This window comes from Sorex araneus, chromosome 6 (genome assembly GCF_027595985.1).
Source record: "Sorex araneus isolate mSorAra2 chromosome 6, mSorAra2.pri, whole genome shotgun sequence".
Classification (NCBI taxonomy): Eukaryota; Metazoa; Chordata; class Mammalia; order Eulipotyphla; family Soricidae; genus Sorex; species Sorex araneus.
The window spans coordinates 152034579-152054088 of record NC_073307.1 but is presented as its reverse complement, the minus strand read 5'-3'; the positions used below and the strand labels follow the sequence as shown (position 1 = coordinate 152054088).

Genomic DNA, 19510 nt, shown 5'->3' with positions numbered 1-19510 from the left:
GTAGTAGGGCTCTTGGCTGGCATGTGCAGGCCAACTCAGTTTTAATCCCCCTACTATACATACAATAGAATTAGAAAGACTCCTATATTCATTTTTCACTATACCTTTTCATAAAAATAGCTGCTTTACTGTAAGCCTAATTATTACTGAAAAATTGATGACAAATAATAGTCAGACGTTACCTATTTCTATAGAATATATATAAATATGTACAGAGAGAGTGAGAGAGAGGTTGATCTGGGAAGGCAATACAGAAGTGCATGCCTTTCAAGAATCCCACCTCCTATCAATCCTGGCATCAAATGCTCCCAAGCATTTGCATGTGGCGTTGGGAACCCCAAAGGAAAGTCAGAATTAAAATATCCTGTGTGTTCTTGGCACTGCAGGTTCCAATTTACACTGAAGCATCCTTTGGTGCTAGCTTTGAACTACCCAGTCAAGTTGGCAAAAATTAGTAGGTGTGTCCTAGGGGTCTTTTGACCACAACTGGAGGCCCTCCCAAGAAAAGTACCAATTATTCTGTGGTATGTCTTAAAAAATTTAAATTATGTTAGTGTTTTAAAGTGCATTAAGTAACAAAAAAAGAAAAAAAAACATTTAAACTCCCAATCTGGACATTTAACTCATCATTGTTTGAAAATTTATTTAAAAAAAATTTGGAACACACCTTTCTAATTTCATAATGGAGAAAATAGTAAGATGGTGAAGAAAAACACAGAGCATTAGCAAGGCTGACTTAGAACATGAGTTCATGGATAGCATCCATCAGAGCATGGAAATGGAATCAAGATTACAAAGACTCCTCTATTCATCTTGCATTATACTTTTTCATAGCACATAGCTTCTTACTGAAAGCCTAACAATTACTGAAAATTTGATAAAAACAAATAATAGTTGTGGGTTACCTATTTCTAAAAAAATTATTTATCTACATTGAGAATATTAAAAGGGTCTGGGGCAATAGCACAGTGGGTAGGGCTTTTGCCTTACACACAACTGATCGAAATTCTATTCCCAGCATCCCATATGGTACCCTGAGCACTGCCAGGGGAAATTTCTGAGTGGAGAACCAGGAGTAACTCCTGTCCATTGCCAGGTGTGACCCAAAAAGCATGAAAAAATAGATTTAAAAAATCCATTATAAAAGTATTATAATCAACCTTTGTGAGATGTTGAGTTAATTTCCTCACTTCTACATTCACCACAAACAGTTGATGTCAAACTTTAGTGTTCTGTAAGAGAGAGAAAACTATCACACTTAGAATCCAGGCTTAACCACATGATGTAACTTGACTCACAAAATAGCAGCATATAGATCTGAAAATGATATAAAATATGTTTTGGATTTGGGAAATATCCAAGAGAGATGATATGCAGATGAACTAGAAGAAAAAGATTAATTGACATAGCATGATATTAAATCTGAAGTTACAAGTTGGTGTCAGAAGAAATAATAAAAAAAGAACATAGATCAAATTGATATTATTATGCATATCATTGGAGAAATATTTGATTCCAAATAATACCTGTGCTTATGTCTTTGTCAACATACTTGTGAAAAATATAGCATACAGAAAAAAGCTTAGAAAAAGATACTGGGAACTCATATTTAAATGAAAATGAATTAGAAACCTCAATGTTTTTAATGGATAGCATAACTTGGTGACAAATGATAAGTACAATGCAGTTTTCAAATAAGAAAATGACGTGCAAATAATGAGTTATAATATGTCCTAGCATGTATAAGAAGATATTTATACTGAACTAAGCTTGTGATCGTAAATTTTCTGTCATATTCTGATATTTAAAAAAGAATTAGGTCAGATTTCCCTGTGTGATCTTGACACCGCAGTTTCCAAGTCTTTGAATAATTCAATGTAAACTATGCAGGATGGGTTTTTAGAATTGAACTTAGATTTATGAAATTATATTTAAGATATCATGTTCAATCTTTATATATAGTCTACTTTTGTATTAATGAGTAAATGTCTTCATCATAAGAACTGTTCATATTATATATGAGATACACATAAATGTATTTCAAATTCTTAAATAGAAATTTGAAAGGATATCAAATGGTACAGATCGTAAAGGAGAACTGTTAATGTTGTGAATTTTAATTAAATCTTAGTTTACAATTTGGAACTTTATCACTATTAATGTAAATAATGTTCTTATTGAAGGATAAAATATTTGCATTAAAATCATTTTAGAAAGAAAAGAGGGAAATTGGAAAATATAGAGAGCAATATTAAAGAATTTACACCCTTGAATTGAGATGTGGATGATTTCAGAATTTGAACGAAGCTAAGAAATTTTCAATTTACATTACAAGACATTAGACAGGTGAAAATATGTCACCTAAAATATTATAATATTCAAGATGAACTCGCTATAGAATAACTATACCAATACTTTCTAAAAAAGTAATCTCATATTTTGTTTTATATTTCATCACTGGATAATTTGATATGAAAGAATTTCCTAACTGTTTCTTTCATAACTTTGTTCCTAAGACCGTAGATCAATGGATTGAGCATGGGGATACCCACTGCATAAAATACATTGCCCACCATGAACATCAGCAATGAATTTTTGGAGTTAGGAACACAGTAGAGAAAGAAGAGGGTCCCACAGAAGACGACAATAGCAGTGAGATGAGAGGCACACGTGGAGAAAGCTTTCATCCTCCCCCTTGCAGTAAGCATCTTCATGACTGTGATAAAAATGTAAGCATAAGAAGTAATAATGATGATAAGGCAGCCTAATTCATTGAAATTTCCTGAGGCAATTATGACCATGTTGGTTATGTAGAGATCAGAATAGGAAACAGAGACAATGGCATTATATTCACAAATAAAGTTGTTAATGATATTTCTTCCTCTGAAAGATAATCTGAAGAGCAAACTGCAAAAGGTCATGGAAAAAAATATAGCACCAAAGTATGATGCAGCCACCAACATGGCACAAAGCTTCTGGGACATTGCAGTTGTGTATTGCAAAGGATTACAAACAGCCACAAACCGGTCATAGGCCATCACAACCAACAAGTACTGTTCTGTCATCACAAACATACATAATAAGGTGAATTGAGCCATGCATTCTGGGAAAGTGATGGATCTGTCTTCCACAACTAAGTTTTCTAAAAGCTTGGGTATAACAATTGTAGAGTTACAAAAATCAATAAAGGACAAATGTCTGAGGAAATAGTACATGGGGGTGTGGAGTTTGGGATTGCTCTTGATCACCAAGATCATGCCTAGATTTCCTACCACGCTGACTATATAGATGGTGAAGAACAGTAGGAACAGAGGCACCTGGAGATTTGGGTATTCTGAAAAGCCCAAGAGAATGAATGTGGCTTCAGCACTCTGGTTTTCCCAGTACCTGTGAATAAAATAGAAATGTTTCTTAAGAGAACTCAGAAACTAAATTTGGAATAAGTATATTAAATATAGAAGTAATGATTGATTCATAATTCTTAAATAGTGATTGGAAAATCCTTGCTTTCAACCATTTTGTCCATAAAGCTAAAATTGTTTGCTTTCTTAATTGATAGTAAATATAAAGATTGTGTACGTTCAATTATCTATAAATTAAAACAGATTATGGGAAACAACTACAGTACAACTGGTCATTGATTATTTCACAAGATGATACACATCATTTACAAACACGGTATTTCACAAAAATAACCAATATCTTCTTCCTGCACTAACATTTGCCTCAGAGACCTTGGCTCTATGCAAATAGGATGAGAAGGCTATTTGGGTATCCCAAAGAGGAACCTAAAGAGCTATGCTAGGAGTATCACGTCTCACTCAAGTGAGAGAAGGAGGAATCCAGAGTTCCAACCTCAGTCAATGGTTAAGAATCAGTGATGCTATCTCATTTGCCAAGACATCAAAAATCAGATGGGCCGGACATGTAATGCAATTCAGAGATGACCGCTGGACTAGAGCTGTTATTGACTGCACTGCATGGCCACCCACCAACAAGATCATCAGACTTCTTCGTCAAAACCCTGAGTGAATGGTTTGAGGCTCTTCCTCTTCCTGGAGTGATTAGATATCATTGGGCTACACAAGCATGTGACATGGACAAATGGAGATGTTACTGGCGCACGCTCAAGCAAATCGAGATCAATAGGAAGACAAGTGATACAAGAACAATATCTGGTTACAGGAGTATGGCAATTATGTCTCTGCCTAGTAAACCTCCAAGGTTTCATAGAATATATGTAGACACTTCTCTAAATATTCCCTGGGTTTTTCCAGACATTCTCTGAATTTCTTACCTCCAAGTTAACCTTATTTTCATTTGACTTGTTCCTCATGGTCAGAAAAATACTTATAATTTTAAAACTATTGAGTCATCAAGAGGGCCAATTTCACTCACTAGTAACTATATATATATCACTTATATATATGAATATATACATATATTATTAAATTTTCATGTCATATTTGTCATTTCCTTATTAGTATATGATTCTTGAGATCAAAATATGACAGAATACTCACATAATAAGTGGTAGATAGAACACACTAAGATAGAATACATGCTCAATAACATTGAGTGAATAAATGAATAAGTGAGCATTATATTTTGATGACATGGCAAGTATATTTGGATTTCACCTGGTTTGGGCACTTACCCACAAATCTTTAAAGTTTTATAAAGAATAAGAAAACTAAAACAATATTTTCACATGTATATGACAAAATTTTGGAAATCATATGTGAATGGAGACTATTTTCCAGCCAACTGATCTTATGACCTGATTGCTGGAACTTTTTGTCACACTAGGAACTACTGAGAGTGAGCGAGTAGCTAGAGGTTGAATAAACCTACCAGAGTCAACAATTTTATTCTGTATGCTTGGAATAAAGCCTCCATAAAATCCCAAGTGTTATGATTTGGAGAATTCTCTGTTGGTAAATAGGAGGAGATGCAAGGAAAGAGTTGTCATCTGTTTAAGGTGTAGACACTCTGAAATTTCCTACTTATACTTTTACCATCTGTGATTTCTTTGATGGTATATTCCTTAACAATAAGCAAGAGTACAACAAGTAAAGCCTCATATATGACTTAAGAACTTAATTAGCACCAAAATTGGGTCTTAAAAACCTCTCTCTCTTACCTGTGATCAGTGTTTGCAAAGGTTGAGTAAGAGTGTGAATTTGCAACTGGTTTACGAAGTAGTGATGGGAATTGCAGAGGGCTGAGATTTAAACCTATGGACTCTGATTATAGTTACAAGTAGAGCGTATGAAGGTTTAGTTAAGTATTAGCTGGTTAATTGTGTCTAAGAATTCTTACATATGGAAGACTCCCCAGCACATTCGAATGAGTTAGTGCCCCACAAATCATCAATTAGCAGATGCATGAATTGGAGGGAAGTCTTAGACTGCAAAGGACAACAAAATTAAGTAAATCTATCAGTTATCTCTGAATGTTGTAAATTGCAATGTATTACAATAATCTTGAAACCTGTTTCACAACAAGTAGTCGTAAGACCTTATGGGAAAAAGGATTTCTGAATTACATAAAATAGTATAGATTGGTAAAATCATACATTGGATAATTTTATCAATGCCCTAGCACTGATGTGGCAGGAAAATACGTTTCAAGATGCAGAAGTGATTTATACAACTTCTCAGAACCTGGAAACAACAGAGGTGAGTTAGATCACTCTCAGAAATTTCCATTAGGGCATCTGCCACCCTCTCTTCTGGATCCCCTCTGTGGCTTCCCTGATTGTTTGCTGATTCCATTTTCTTTGCTCCCTGTTGTCTCTTTGCTAATGACACTCCCTTGGATCCTGCTCTTTACTTTGGGATCTCATCAAAGAAAAAGCACGCTGCTTTGCTGTGCTGGAGGCTGAGACTTTGGAGAGAAAGTGTTCTAAGCATGCCAGCATAAAAATAAATCTGTTTCTCCCTGAGTCTGTAATTTGGATATTTGACATTATTCAGGTCAAATTCTGCAACATTTATCTGCATGATGCCTCAACACTGTTATGTTTTCTAGTATTTTTTCCTATTATGACATTCATTTTTTTTGAAAGCCTGGTTTCAAATACTTCCTGAGATTTCATATTGCACTAGGCAGATGGAAAATTATTCTACCATAGGTGGCCTAAAAAATCATAGTCCTGATTACTAATAGAAACTAAATGCTATGTAGTTTCAAATCAGTTACCATACAAAAATTTTAAGTTTTCATACCCACATTCATATGTATATATGATTGCATCATTCAAGTATCTCTGACCATTTTTTAGATCAAGTATCATTATTTTTAACATTTGATTCTACGATAGTTTCGCCATAGGAAATTTTATTTTTCAAAGGTACTTTAAAAACTTTATGAAAACAATATTGCATGCACATAATATCAATAAGCATATTTTATTTTGTGTATTTTCCATGCTTGGCTATTTATTCTTTGGGGTTAGTACAAGACCATCATACAGTGTAGGATTAAAAGTGAAAGCACAGCCTTGAAGGATAAACATAATTCAGTGTATTCTGACCCATCCCTTGTCCACAAGTATAGTTACAACATGGTTTATCCGAGTAGTAGTGTTGAGACTGAAAGGAAGCAACAAAAAGCTTAATCTTTTGATAAGTTTATTTATTTATTTATTTTTAGCTGATTTCACTGTGTCATTTCATAAGTAAACTGAACTTCTTTAAATGGCCTGAAAACCAATAATGGATTGCAAATGAAACCTGGGATGTTGGGGTCCTTACTATACCCGAAATTCCCTGGATCCCCCAATGCTGTGTGGTCCTATCAAAGGACCACCAGAAACAATACAATTGCAATTTAGAGGAGTCTTTACTGCCACCAGCTCTTGGGTCATCCTGCTAATAGCAAGAACTGCAGCCTCACAGCTGAAGCATTGGACTGTCATTAGGATAACCTCATCCTTGTGCCCCAGTCACTCTCCTATGAACCTAAGAAATTAGTTTAGTTCACTGGGTCCTCATCCAGGCACCTGGTAAATTCATGCCAGTGTTGAATCAGAAGAGAGAAAATGTGGCTATTGCAGGAGCACATGAAGTATACAGTACCCTTCGGGCATATCCCTTAGGAACTCAGCCCATTGTTCCCATTTGAAACCTGTGATGGACTTTCAGACCCTTTCGGGAAGTTTGGGGACTTAGGGAATGACACTGTTAAATCAGCTAAAAAATAAACTTCTAAAAAAAACCTAAACTTCTTTTTGCTCCCTTTCAGTCTCTCCAACTTCGCTTGACTGCCATCACAGCCTCCTTATTCCATTTCTACCATGAGCTCAGCAATATTATTGATGTTTTTGAAATGATAACTTGAAACTATAAGCCCAGTGTAATTTTATTCCTATTGGAACTGCTTCAGGAACATTGCAAAACATTACAAAGAATACAACACAGCAGATATATAATTATGAATCTACATATGTCTCTTTTTTTCTTATTGTTATTACTTGTGTATAAAGGCAAGGATAAGCATATTGAGATAAAGAAAACTAAAATTATTTTCTATTGAAAAAGATCAGTGTATAATAATACCAAATGAGATAAAAGAGAAGGAACAACTGAAGAAAACTAACTAGGTGACAAGGTAGTTAGATATCAGTTTATATTTTTATTTTCAAGGATTATTCAAACTTGATGGTCCTTGAAAAAATGGACCAAATCATGAAATAAATTGGCTCACCTGAATGTAGTAAAATTTGACTCAGTCATATGGAAGCTTCCTTGTTAAAATGAAAGGACACAAGAAAAGTTCTTGCCGTGAGACAAGTCTAAAGTATAATAAATCTAAAAATATAATATGAACACTAAGTGTATTCCAGTACAAGTGGCAGAAATAAGATCTTCTGTTTAAGGATTTAAAAATATGCTATGATGACAGAGACAATGGAAGACCAAATAGATGACATAATAACCATAATTGGTTTATACTTTCAGGACCTTAATGATGCAAACCCAAGAGAGTTTCACTCAGGAATTGCTCTAGAGACCACACAGAACAATTATATAAGATAACAGTTCATTTAATTTGGAGTATGTACCTTCTTCTAAGTCCTAGTAAACATTTTCATCTCGCTATGATATTCATTAATCTTTTTGTCAAATGTTAAATTAACTGAAAATTATTTTATATGTAGATACCTATGATGCAGAGAACATTCAAAGGAAAAAGCATCTGGAAGCTAAAATAGAAATAAGCATTTATCTAAATTATGTTGTGTGTTTTTACATAGAAATATGTCAAACTCTAATTGGCCATAAAGTTACATAATTAGTTCTCATACCTGTATTGTTTTTTATGTTCTGTCTCTTTAGTATTGTGTGGTGAGGTTAACTTTCCTTTTTTAAAAAAAATGTGTGTTGAAGCACTGTGATTTACAAAGTTATTCAGGGTTGATATTTAGGCATTGAATGTTTGAGCACCAATCCAACTTCCAGCCTCAACTTCCCTTCACCAGTGTCTGTCCCCAGGTACCCTTCCCATCTCCCCATCTGTCTCCTTGGCAGGAATATTTTTAAATTGGTTGTACTGGTTGGAACCTCTTGTTCCTAATGCTGTTAGTTTTTTTTGGTTCACATTTATAGCTGTACCACTTCTCTACACACCAATGCAAACAAGACCCTTGAGTTTTACCCCCTGTTACTTCCATCTGCTTCTGAGATGTTACTTTTTTTTATTTTAATGAGTCACCATGAGATACAGTTACAGACTTACAAGTTTTCATGATTACATTTCAATCAAACAATGTTTGAGTGCCCATCCCTCCACCAGTGCCCATTCTCAACCACTGATTTTCCCAGCGTCCTTCCCGCCACCACCACTCCTCATCCCCTGCCTCTGTGACAGCCACATTCCCTCTTAGTCTCTCTCTCGGTTTGGGTGTTGTGGTTTGCAATATAGGCACTAAGAAACCATCACATTTGGCCCATAGTCAACGTTCTGCACATATCTACCATCACGAGCGATCCCTCAACACTCATTTACTTAGTGGTATCTTTTCCATCCCACCTGCCTTTCACCCCAACACATGAGATCAGCTTCCAAACCATTCAGTGATTTTCCTGACCCTTCTCTCTTCTATCCTTAGGTATTATTCTCTTATTATGTTACTTTACATTCCACAAATAGGTGCAATCACTCTGTGTTTATCTCATTGTTGTTTCGATTATATTTTACTAATAATATGTAATGAAGAGCATTTTTCATATGCCTGTTGGGCATCCATCAGTCTTTGTCAGAGAAGTGTTTTCTGTTCATTTTGTATCTTCATTTTTTTTTCACTTTTTCAATTTCTTTTCTTTTTTTTTTTTTGATTTTTGCTTTTTGGTTCACACCCAGCGATGCATAGGGGTCACTCCTGACTCAGCACTCAGGAATTTACCCCGGTGGTGCTTAGGGGACCTATATGGGATGGTGGGAATCAAACCCTGGTTAGCCATGAGAACGGCAATCACCCTACTCTCTGTGCTATCTCTCCAGGCCCCTATTTTTCTTTTTTGAGTACCACTTTTCCCTTTAGAAGTTTCTTGGGGTGGGGAGCTCCCAAGTAGAACTCTAAAATGAATAGAAGACTAGGAGTTTCATTTAGCAGGATTTTAAGTGTAGCTACATTTAGTTGTCACAGTAGTGGTTATTTAATTGTGCCATTATCTTGAAATATCAAGAAATTATAACCAAGATGTATATATCAAGCTGGAAGCAGATAATATAGCAGTCAAGAATTTGGACAGATGCTGCTAAAAACAGTCGTAAAGTACAGACCAAAATGGCTGATAAATGAATCCCTTTTTAAGTTTTTCTGATAATTTATCTCTTTTTTTTAAACAATAGTATCAATCCTTTTAGAAAATAGCCTTCAACAAGCTAAGAATTACCTGTAGGGTTTCCAGGTCCATTGACCACTCCGTGGGACACTTTTCACCACCAAATGTAAACCTTTCTAAAACTCAGAAGCAAGTAAATCAAAGCAAGCAAATAGAAAAACCAAAATAATCAACTCCTCGCAGAATGTCTCCAGCCTGAGAACTAAACCTCGGCCCCGTGCCCGCCCAGGAGGGGAAAGGTATTTCTCTCTCTCGCCTCTTTCTCTCCGGGGATGAAGGGCGCGGTGGCCGCCATATTAAGACGACCACAGATGGGGTTTTCAAGCCTGCAATTATCTATCTGGAAGAAATATCCCTGGACTTCTTGTTAAAGTACATAAATTCAAAACCTTATTTGTCTTCACAGTAGGTCTGAATCTAGTGGGGTACTCCTAACAACAATAGTGAGGTTTGTGTTGAAACATTGAATGTAACCAAAGTAAAAAGAATGTAAAATGAAACTTATCAGTTACAAGGTAGGGGGTGGGGGAGCAGGATGGGAGGTGTACTGTGTGGGTGTTTGTTTTTTTTTTTTTTGGTGGTGGTATATGGGCACTGGTGAAGGGATGGTTGTTTCAGCATTGTATAACTGAGACCTAAGCCCGAAAGCATTGTAATCTTCCACACGGTGATTTAATAAAATAATTAAAAAAATACTGCCCTAATTAAAATGCTTTTCAAATGAAAACTAAAAAAAAAATAATAATAATAAAAAGTCATTTATTTTTATGATGCAAACTATCGCATTTACATGTACTTACATGCATATATATGGTATAAAATGATGAAAATAAAACAATAAACTTTAAGTTTAGAGGCATTAATTTTGTTTATGTTATCAATTTCCTTGATATTAATGAGCCTATCCAGGTTCTCCAAGTCTTCTTGGTTCAGTCTTGGGAGATTGTAGGAATCAAGGAATTTATCCATTTCTTTTAGGTTCTTTTGTCTCCTGCCATACAGACTTTCAAAGTAGTCTCTTATAATCTTTTGAATCTCATTGGTTTCTGTTGTGATGTCCCCCTTTTTATTTCTGATTTGGTTTACTAGGGTTTTCTCTCTCTTTCTTTGTGAGTCTTGCTAGCGGTTTATCAATCTTGTTTATTTTCTCAAAGAACCAGCTCTTGGTTTCATTGACCTTTCAGATTGTTTTCTGGGTTTCCATGTCATTAATTTCTGCTCTAATTTTTTTATTATTTCTTCCATTCGGTCTGGTTTGGGTTCCTTTTTCTGGTCCTTTTCTAAAATCTTAAGCTGTGAATTCAAGCTATCTATGTACGTCCTTTCTTTCTTCCTGAGGAATGCTTGCAGAGCTACAAATTTTCCTCTTAACATGGCTTTAGCCATGTCCCTTATGTTTTGGTAGCTCATGTCTTCATTCTCATTTGTTTCGAGGTATCTCTTGATTACTTCCGTGATTTCCTTCCTGACCCACTCATTGTTCAATTTCCATGTGTTTGCTTTGGTTCTCCGTGTCTGTGTGTGATTAGCTTCTATCTTCAGCGCATCGTGGTCTGAAAAGATAGTTGATAAAATTTCTGTTTTCTGAATTCTATTGAGGTATGTTTTGTGGCCCAGTACATGGTCTATTTTGGAAAATGTTCCATGTGCCCTGGAAAAGAATGTGTATTCTTTCTTTTTGGGGTGTAAGGCCCTGAATAGGTCTATTAGACTTCTATTTTCCATTTCTTCTTTCAGAGTCAGTGTTTTCTTGCTGAGTTTTGTTCTTGTCGTTCTATCCAGAGATGGCAGTGTTGAAGTCTCCAACTACTTTTGTACTGCTATCGATGTCCTCTTTAAAGTCTGTTAGAAGTTGTTTTAAGTATTTAGCTGGCATTCATTAGGTGCATATATGTTTAAGAGTGTAATTCCTTCCTGTTGTACATATCCTTGACAAATAGAAAATGACATTAGCTCTCCCTTCTAATCTTTTTCAACCTGAAATCTATGTTGTCGGATACTAGTATGGCCACTCCTGCTTTTTTAGGGAGTTGTTTGCCTGCAGGATTTTTTTCCATCCTTTGACTTTGAGTCTGTGTTTGTCCTGAGTGTTCAGTTGTGTTTCTTGCAGGAAGCAGAAAGTTGAGTTTAGTTTCCAGATCCATTTTGCCACTCTGTGTCTCTTAATTGGTGCATTTAGGCCACTGACATAGAGAGAGATTATCATGGAGTTTTGTGTCATCTTTCTGTGGGGTTTGTTGTGTTTGTGGGGTTCTTCCTTGTTTTACAATATCCCCTTTAGTCCTTCTTTTACATTTGGTTTTGAGTCTATGAAGTTCCTGAGCTATTGTTTGTCCGAGAAATAGTGTATGGTTCCTTGGAGTTTGAGTGAGAGTTTAGCTGGATAAAGTATTCTTGGTGAGGCATTCATTTTGTTCAGTTTTTTTCACTATGTCCCACCATTGTCTTTGAGCTTAGAGGGTTTCCTCTGATATGTCTGCTGTAAATCTAAGGGGTACTCCTTTGTATATGATTTCCTTCTTTGACCTTGCTGCTTGAAGTATTGTGTCCCTATCCACAGCATCTGTTATTTTGACTATGATATGCCTTGGAGTCTTTTTATTCTGGACTCTTTTTGCTGGTATTCTTCAGACTCCTTGGATCTGGATGCCTGCCTTCTCCAGCTGTGGGAATTTCTTGGCAATGATGTCTTTCACTGTGTTTTTTTCATTGGGGTTTCTTCCCTGTGCTTCTGGGACTCCAATGATTCTTATGTTGTTTCTCTTGAGGTCATCTCCTAGGACTGATTTGTTCTAGAGCCATTTTGAGGTCTTTTGCCATTATTTGTTGTTGTCTCTAAGCTTTGTGCAACTCATATTCAAGTTCACTGATTCTGTCTTCGGCTGTAACTTTCTACTGTTTAGGGTTCCTATTGAGATTTTTATTTCATCTATTGATTCCTTTATTTGTGTGACTTCTGTTCGTAGCTTTGAAGTTTATGCTCTCATTTCTTCCTATATTTTCTTCGTGGACCATTCCAATGCTTTATTTATATCCTTCCTTAATTTACTGGATGTCTGTTCCATGGTTGCTTGAAGTAGGTCGACTCTCCTCAAGATGTCCTCTCTGAATTCTTTATCTGAGAGGTCGTATAAGTGGGTAGCCTCTGTTGAGTTTTCTGGAATCTTTTCTTTATTTTCTCTATGTGGAGGGGATTTTCGCTGTTTCTTCATATTGTTATGGAAGTATCAAGTTGGATCCTTCTAATTGTCTATCTCTATTCCCTGTTGCTGCAGGGCAGGGGGCTGCTCTGGCTGTGCTGAATTGATGACGGTAGCCTTTTTCCTATTCTAGAATTCTTCCTTACTCTTGGACACTCCTCCGGATTTATGTGGGGTCTCTAGTGAAGGATTTAAGGCTATGCTCTATTTCCAAAGATTTTGTGCAGATTCTATTGTTCACTGATAATTACTGAGAAGTTAGTATAAGCTAGTGGTCTATTTGACATAGAGTGGTTGAGATGGCCAGTGCATTTTTCAGAGAAAAAGGTTATACAGATTATACTTAAATTAAAAAAAATAATAACTGAGGCCGCCACTGCTCCAGCAGGAGACCAAGACCCTTTTTGGGGGGAGCTCTGGGGAAAGCCGGGACGGCAGGTCCCATGTGAGAGCCATCTGCCCAGGTACCAAGTTTTTGAATAATTGAATGTAAATTATGCAGTTGGCTTTTTAGAATTTAATTTAGATTTACAAAATGATATTCAGGGTATTGTGTTCAATCTTTATGTATAGTCTACATTTATATTAATGAGTAAGTGTCTTCATCATAAGTATGTATGTCACAAGTATGTCTTCTTCATACTGTTCATACTTTGTTTGATATTCAGCTGTTAGAAAAGATGAAGTCCTGAAATTTGCACATAAGTGGATCAACATGGAAAGCATCATATTGAGTGAAATGAGTCAGAAAGAGAAGGACAGACATAGATAGAAAGACTGCACTCATCTGTAGAATATAAAGTAACAGAATGGGAAACTAACACCCAAGAGTAGTAGAGATAAGGACCAGGATGTCTGATCCATGGCTTGGAAAACAGCCTCACATGCTGGGGTGGGGGGGACAGCTCAAATAAAGAAGGGAACACTAAGTAAATGATGTTGGGAGGACTTGTTCAAGTTGAAAGATGCGTGCTGAAAGTAGACTATAGACTGAACATGATGGCCACTCAATACATTTATAGCAAACTGCAACTCCCAAAAGGAGAAAGAACAAAAGGGAATGCCCTGCAGCATAGGTGGGGTGGGGTAGTGGGGGTTGGGGTAAGGATGGTGGGAGGGATACTGGGAATATTGGTGGAGGAGAATGGGCACTAATGAAGGGATGGGTAAACGATCATTGTATGACTGAATTGCAAACACGAAAGTTCCTAAGTTTGTGACTGTACCTACTGGTGATTTACTAATAAAAAAATTTAAAAAAATAAAAAAGAAATACACACAAATTTATTTCAAATTTTAAATAGAAATTGGAAAGGATATCACATGTTATAAAGGCTAAATAAGGAATGCTAATGTGAATTTTAATTAAAATATTAGCTTTACAATTTACAATTTTGAGCTTTGTAACTATTAATATGAATAATATTATTTTTAGTAAGCAAAAGATTTGTATTAAGACCATTTTAGAAGAAAAAGAAGGAGAAATGGGAAATATATAGAGCAAAATGAATGAATTTTACACCCTTGAATTGAGGTGTGGATGAATTCAGAATTTGAACAAAGCTAAGAAATTTTCAATTTACATTACAAGACATCAGACAGGTGAAAGAATGTCACCTTAAATGTTATAATATTCAATATGGACTCAATATAGAATAATTATATCCAATACTTTCTAGAGAAGTAATCACATATTTTTTATATTTTATCATCACATAATTTAATATGAAATAATTTCCTAACTGTTTCTTTCACAACTTTGTTTCTAAGACTATAGATCAGTGGGTTGAGCATGGGGATAACCACTGTGTAAAAGACAGAGCCCACCTTGACCATCAACCATGAATTTTTGGAATTAGGAACACAGTAGAGAAAGAGGATGGTCCCATGAAAGACAGAAATGGCGGTGAGATGGGAGGCACAAGTGGAGAAGGCTTTCTTCCTTCCCCCTGTAGAAGGCATCTTCATGACTGTGATAAAAATGAAAGCATAGGAAGTAAGAATGATGATCAGGGTGCTTACTTCATTGAAGGTAGCAATAATATTGAGGAGCAGCTGACTGATGTAGGGGTCAGAATAAGAGACAGAGGTAATGGCAGCGTGTTCACAAACAAAGTTGTTTATGATGTTCCTTCCTCTGTATGATGAATCCAGTAGAAAGTAGCTAAGAGTGGTGGAACAAACTACACCCCAAGAGTATGATGCACCCACCAACGTAGCACAAAGCTTATGGGACATCACAGTTGTGTACTGTAGAGGCTTACAAACGGCCACAAATCGGTCATAGGCCATCACAGCCAACATGAATGTTTCTGTCACCACAAGGGAACACAGAAAGAAGAATTGAGTGACACATTCTGCAAACTTGATGGTTCTGTCTTCCACAACCAAGTTTTCTAGCAGTTTGGGTGTACCAGCTGTAGAGTAACAGAAATCGACAAAAGATAAGTGGCTGAGGAAGTAGTACATAGGGATATGGAGTTTGGGATTGATCTTGATCACCAAGATCATACCCAGGTTCCCTACAACAGCGACGATGTAAATTATTAAGAATAACAGGAACAGAGGCATCTGGAGAACAGGATATTCTGAAAATCCCAGGAGAATGAAGGTGGCTTCAACACTCTGGTTTTCTGGGATCCTGGAAAGAACAGAGCCAATTTTATTCAGAGAACTGACACACAATATCTAGATATGGAAAGATCTGTGAGTAGTGATATAATAGATATCTGTGTTCAGTGAATATCTTGCCTCAAAAACTATAATCTACTACCATCACAATTGTAAAATGTCAGGCAACTTTCTATAAAAAGAGCAATTGAAATGTCACTGGATTAAAGAACATAGGTAGAACTTAACAGCATACATTTAAAAAGATAAACCATAATATTTGCAGAGACACTTTGTTTACTAGTAATAAACAATCTAAAAGTTTGCATCTATTCATTAAAAATTTTGACTTTAAGGCAACATAGGCACTTGACAATTTTCCTACAACCTATTCTGTTTGACTATGACTAATTAAAATTGAAAATTAAACAGAGGCATGAAGTCATGGTTCATCTAAATTTGTTTTTAAAGAGTTCATATGTCTATATCTAAATTTTCTTTACCAAAAATCCATAGTTTATTTTCATTTGTGTCTTAATGTTTTCTACTTAGGAGAAGGATTTCTGTGAATAACAACTTTTAAGTTAATATTAAAATCACAATCTTTGCCCTTTATTAGTCTATTCAAATACTGCTTAGAGAACTTTGTGTTATAAATATTACTGTCATCCCATTGCTCATCAATTTGTTCGAGCAGGGCACCAGTAATGTCTCTCATTGAGAGACTTATTGTTACTGTTTTTGCATATCCAATACACACGGGTAGCTTGCCAGGCTCTGCCATGCGGGCTCCACTTAAGTTTTTATGTCTAATATATACTTTGCTGAAGACTAATGCCGTAGCAACAATAAATGTTCAACTTGGTCTACCTCTAACTTGCCAGGTGGAGAACATATTCCTTAGGTATTCTTTGTGATTTAAAAAATATGAAATTGGGGCTGGAGTGATAGCACAGCGGGTAGGGCATTTGCCTTGCACACGGCCGACCCCGGTTCTAATGCCAGCATCCCATATGGTCCCCTGAGCACCGCCAGGGGTGATTCCTGAGTGCAGAGCCAGGAGTGACCCCTGTGCATCGCCAGGTGTGACCCAAAAAGAAAAAAAATATATGAATCAATTGTTTTTTGCTTTGCATAGTATATTTCAAAGAAACAAGTTAAGTCTCTTCCATATGGTATACTCTTGACTTTTTTATTTCTCCATTCCCATTACTTCTACTTCTTCATTTCTCATGCTCATTATTCTTTATCATTTCCAATGAGTATGTTCTCACCAATATGACGATTTAATTTACAACAATATTTCCTATTTCACTTATGTTATCTCATTTACCATATAATCTTTGTGTTTTCTTCTACAAAGTCCAGTGCACAAGAAAAAGGTATTCTAGAATAGAGTGAGTATTCAATGATACAAATACCTGTTCAATAAATATGTGAACATGACTTTCACTACATAATGTCTATATCTTTCCATTTATTTTGATTGTACATTAAACCTGTGAATTCTCTAAATAATAAGAGCGACCAAAAAAATTTTATGTCTCTAGATTGACTTTGAAAGTTACCAAGAGAACCAGCACTGAGATCAGAGGATCAGAATTGTCAGTGGAAATTTGTTCTCCCTCAGAGAGACAAAAAATGAAGATTGACTTTATACTTCAGGTTTAATAATTAATCCTCTATTTATACATAAGAAATCTTCATAGAATACAAGGATAAGCAATAGGAGAGTATTCTTCAGGATAGGCAGGGATGTACCAAACCACTACATGGAAGTTCTGTATCCTTTCCCCATACATAACTCCTATCTGACTATTCTACATTATGTTTATCCATAAAAAGGCAAAGTGCTTCTTTAGTTTTGAACACACTCTAGCAAATCAATAGCACTGTCATCCCGTTGTTCATCGATTTGCTCGAGTGGACATGTCTCCATTGTGAGACTTGTTGTTACTCTTTTTGGCATATAAAATATGCCATGGTACCTTGCCAGACTCTGCCATGCAGGCAGGATACTCTTACTAGCTTGCAACCTCTCTGAAAGGTACAGAAGAATTGAACCCGGGTCAGCAACATGCAAGGCAAACACCCTCCCCACTGTGCTATTATCGCTCCAGTCCATATTGATTTGCTAGTTGCTGCTTCCTCCTCCTAACAAATCAATATAAAGCAAAAAGACAGTACTATAATCTCTTCTCTGTAGCCAGTTTAATAAGAGTACAGATAAAACTGTGGTCTTGCAAGTGGTATCTGAAGTAGGGATGTATATGGGTCCTGAGAGGAACTCAATAGTTCTGAAAAGTAAATGAGTAAAATCTTAAAACATTTCCATGTAAGTGTGTCAGGATTAAGTAGACCTGTAGATTCCTGCCATTGTCTAAGCACTGTGCTACTATGTGAAGTCTTCCCCAGATACACTGGGATTACATGCATTCCTCAATGAAAGAGTACTTGAATTAGTGAATACTAGTAATATGTGTTAGTGAAAATGACAATAAAGTGTCCAGATGAATTTGTTAAATCAGAAATACATTATAAACACACCTTTAGGCTTAGAGAACCAATAATAATCCTGAAATCTCTTGGGACTGAAGAACCCCAAATTAGCCTCAAATAAGGTCTCCAGGGCAAAAAATAGTGATGAGTAATCTAAATTGTAAATGTCCTGTATTGCTGTAAAAAATCTCAAGTGTATTTTTACCAGTATGTAAAATTACTGTCTCAGCTAATTCCTGATTGCTTACTGAAACCATGGATGCACTAAGCAAAAGAGGAAGGTCATTGCACATAAAATGCCATAAAAAAATTCTGGGTTATTATGGTTGTAATTAAGAGCTCTTTAGATTCCACTCAGTTATGCAATTTCTTCCAAAACCATGCAAAGTTACTATATGGATTCTACTCATAAACATAACTGCATCATCAATATATACCTGTCCTTTACTTCAACTGCACTTTTATATACCTTTTGTTAGTTTCAAGTTTTCTTCCATCACACATACTACATCATTTTAGTATATTTTCAATTTTACTAAATTTTACAAAAATTTCATGTAAAAATGAAATTTTCATCGATACACATATATCTTCAATGCTTTTCAAATAATCTTTTTCATCCTCTAGTATTATTGTGGCAAAGTCTGAGAGAGAAATTATTGGCTTAAGGATAACTTCAACAGCCAAAATCTGTTCAAGTTGTTCTGACCTTCACATTTTTCCCGCAGGTATATTTGTTCTTTCACTCCACCACCAGAAAACTGGTATAAGAACAGAAGATCTGGTCAATGTTCATAGTTTTTTGTTGAGTTCTAAGTGTTAATAACTGTGTTCACATGTCTGAACTTGTAAATTTCTATGAACACCTTTCTCAAATTTTCAGTGACACCTGTCACATTATTTTAATTGCCACCATGTATGCCCAGAAACATAAGTTATTTGAGAAACCATTATTTGTAAAACGCATTTTTATAAACAATGATGTTTTACTCTAAAATTTTTCTAGGAACACTGTGCATAACTGCAAATAGTATGACAAAATTTTTGTCCATAGACAGTTTAGAAAAACTGATCAAGAAAATCCTGAAAACATTCAGTTATATTCAGAGCTCACAGACTTTATAAATAAGCAAGACAAATTCAAAGATATGTTGCAATAAAAGTCACATTCACACATTTATGTATTGAACAAATATTTTGCTCATTAATACTCACTAGATTCTAATATGATTTCTCCTTTCAATTCTACAAATTGGAATTTGTAGAAGAAAATTCAGAAGCTGCATATGCACATGTTGTAAGATCAGGAATCAAATATTTCTAGTAAACTGAATTAAATAGGAATTAGGA

At 35.6% G+C, this 19510-nt stretch overlaps 2 protein-coding genes across 2 annotated transcripts; both read right to left on the bottom strand.

Moving 5' to 3' along the window:
• Positions 1-2444: 2444 nt before the first annotated feature.
• On the bottom strand, positions 2445-6005 carry LOC101552426 (olfactory receptor 5D14-like). The gene is made up of 2 exons (XM_055143741.1): positions 5836-6005; positions 2445-3387 (listed from the first exon to the last, which is right to left on the bottom strand). The coding sequence occupies exons 1-2, from the start codon at positions 6003-6005 to the stop codon at positions 2445-2447; spliced, it is 1113 nt and encodes a 370-aa protein (XP_054999716.1).
• Positions 6006-11625: 5620 nt separating this feature from the next.
• LOC101551887 (olfactory receptor 5D13-like) lies at positions 11626-18417 on the bottom strand. Its single transcript, XM_055143740.1, has 3 exons — positions 18409-18417; positions 14767-15739; positions 11626-11693 (listed from the first exon to the last, which is right to left on the bottom strand). The coding sequence occupies exons 1-3, from the start codon at positions 18415-18417 to the stop codon at positions 11626-11628; spliced, it is 1050 nt and encodes a 349-aa protein (XP_054999715.1).
• Between the last annotated feature and the right edge of the window lie 1093 nt (positions 18418-19510).

What these genes read in the sequence shown, in the direction of transcription:
- LOC101551887 (XM_055143740.1), bottom strand. An exon ending in ATTATTTCATATTAAATTAT is followed by an intron (nt 11,694 to 14,766) that starts GTGATGATAAAA and finishes AACTTCTAACAG; the next exon opens with ACTTTAAAGAGGACATCGAT.
- LOC101552426 (XM_055143741.1), bottom strand. Translation starts at nt 6,005, where the DNA reads ATGCAGATAAATGTTGCAGAATTTGACCTGAATAATGTCAAATATCCA. An exon ending in TTCTTTGATGAGATCCCAAA is followed by an intron (nt 3,388 to 5,835) that starts GTAAAGAGCAGG and finishes TTTTATTCACAG; the next exon opens with GTACTGGGAAAACCAGAGTG.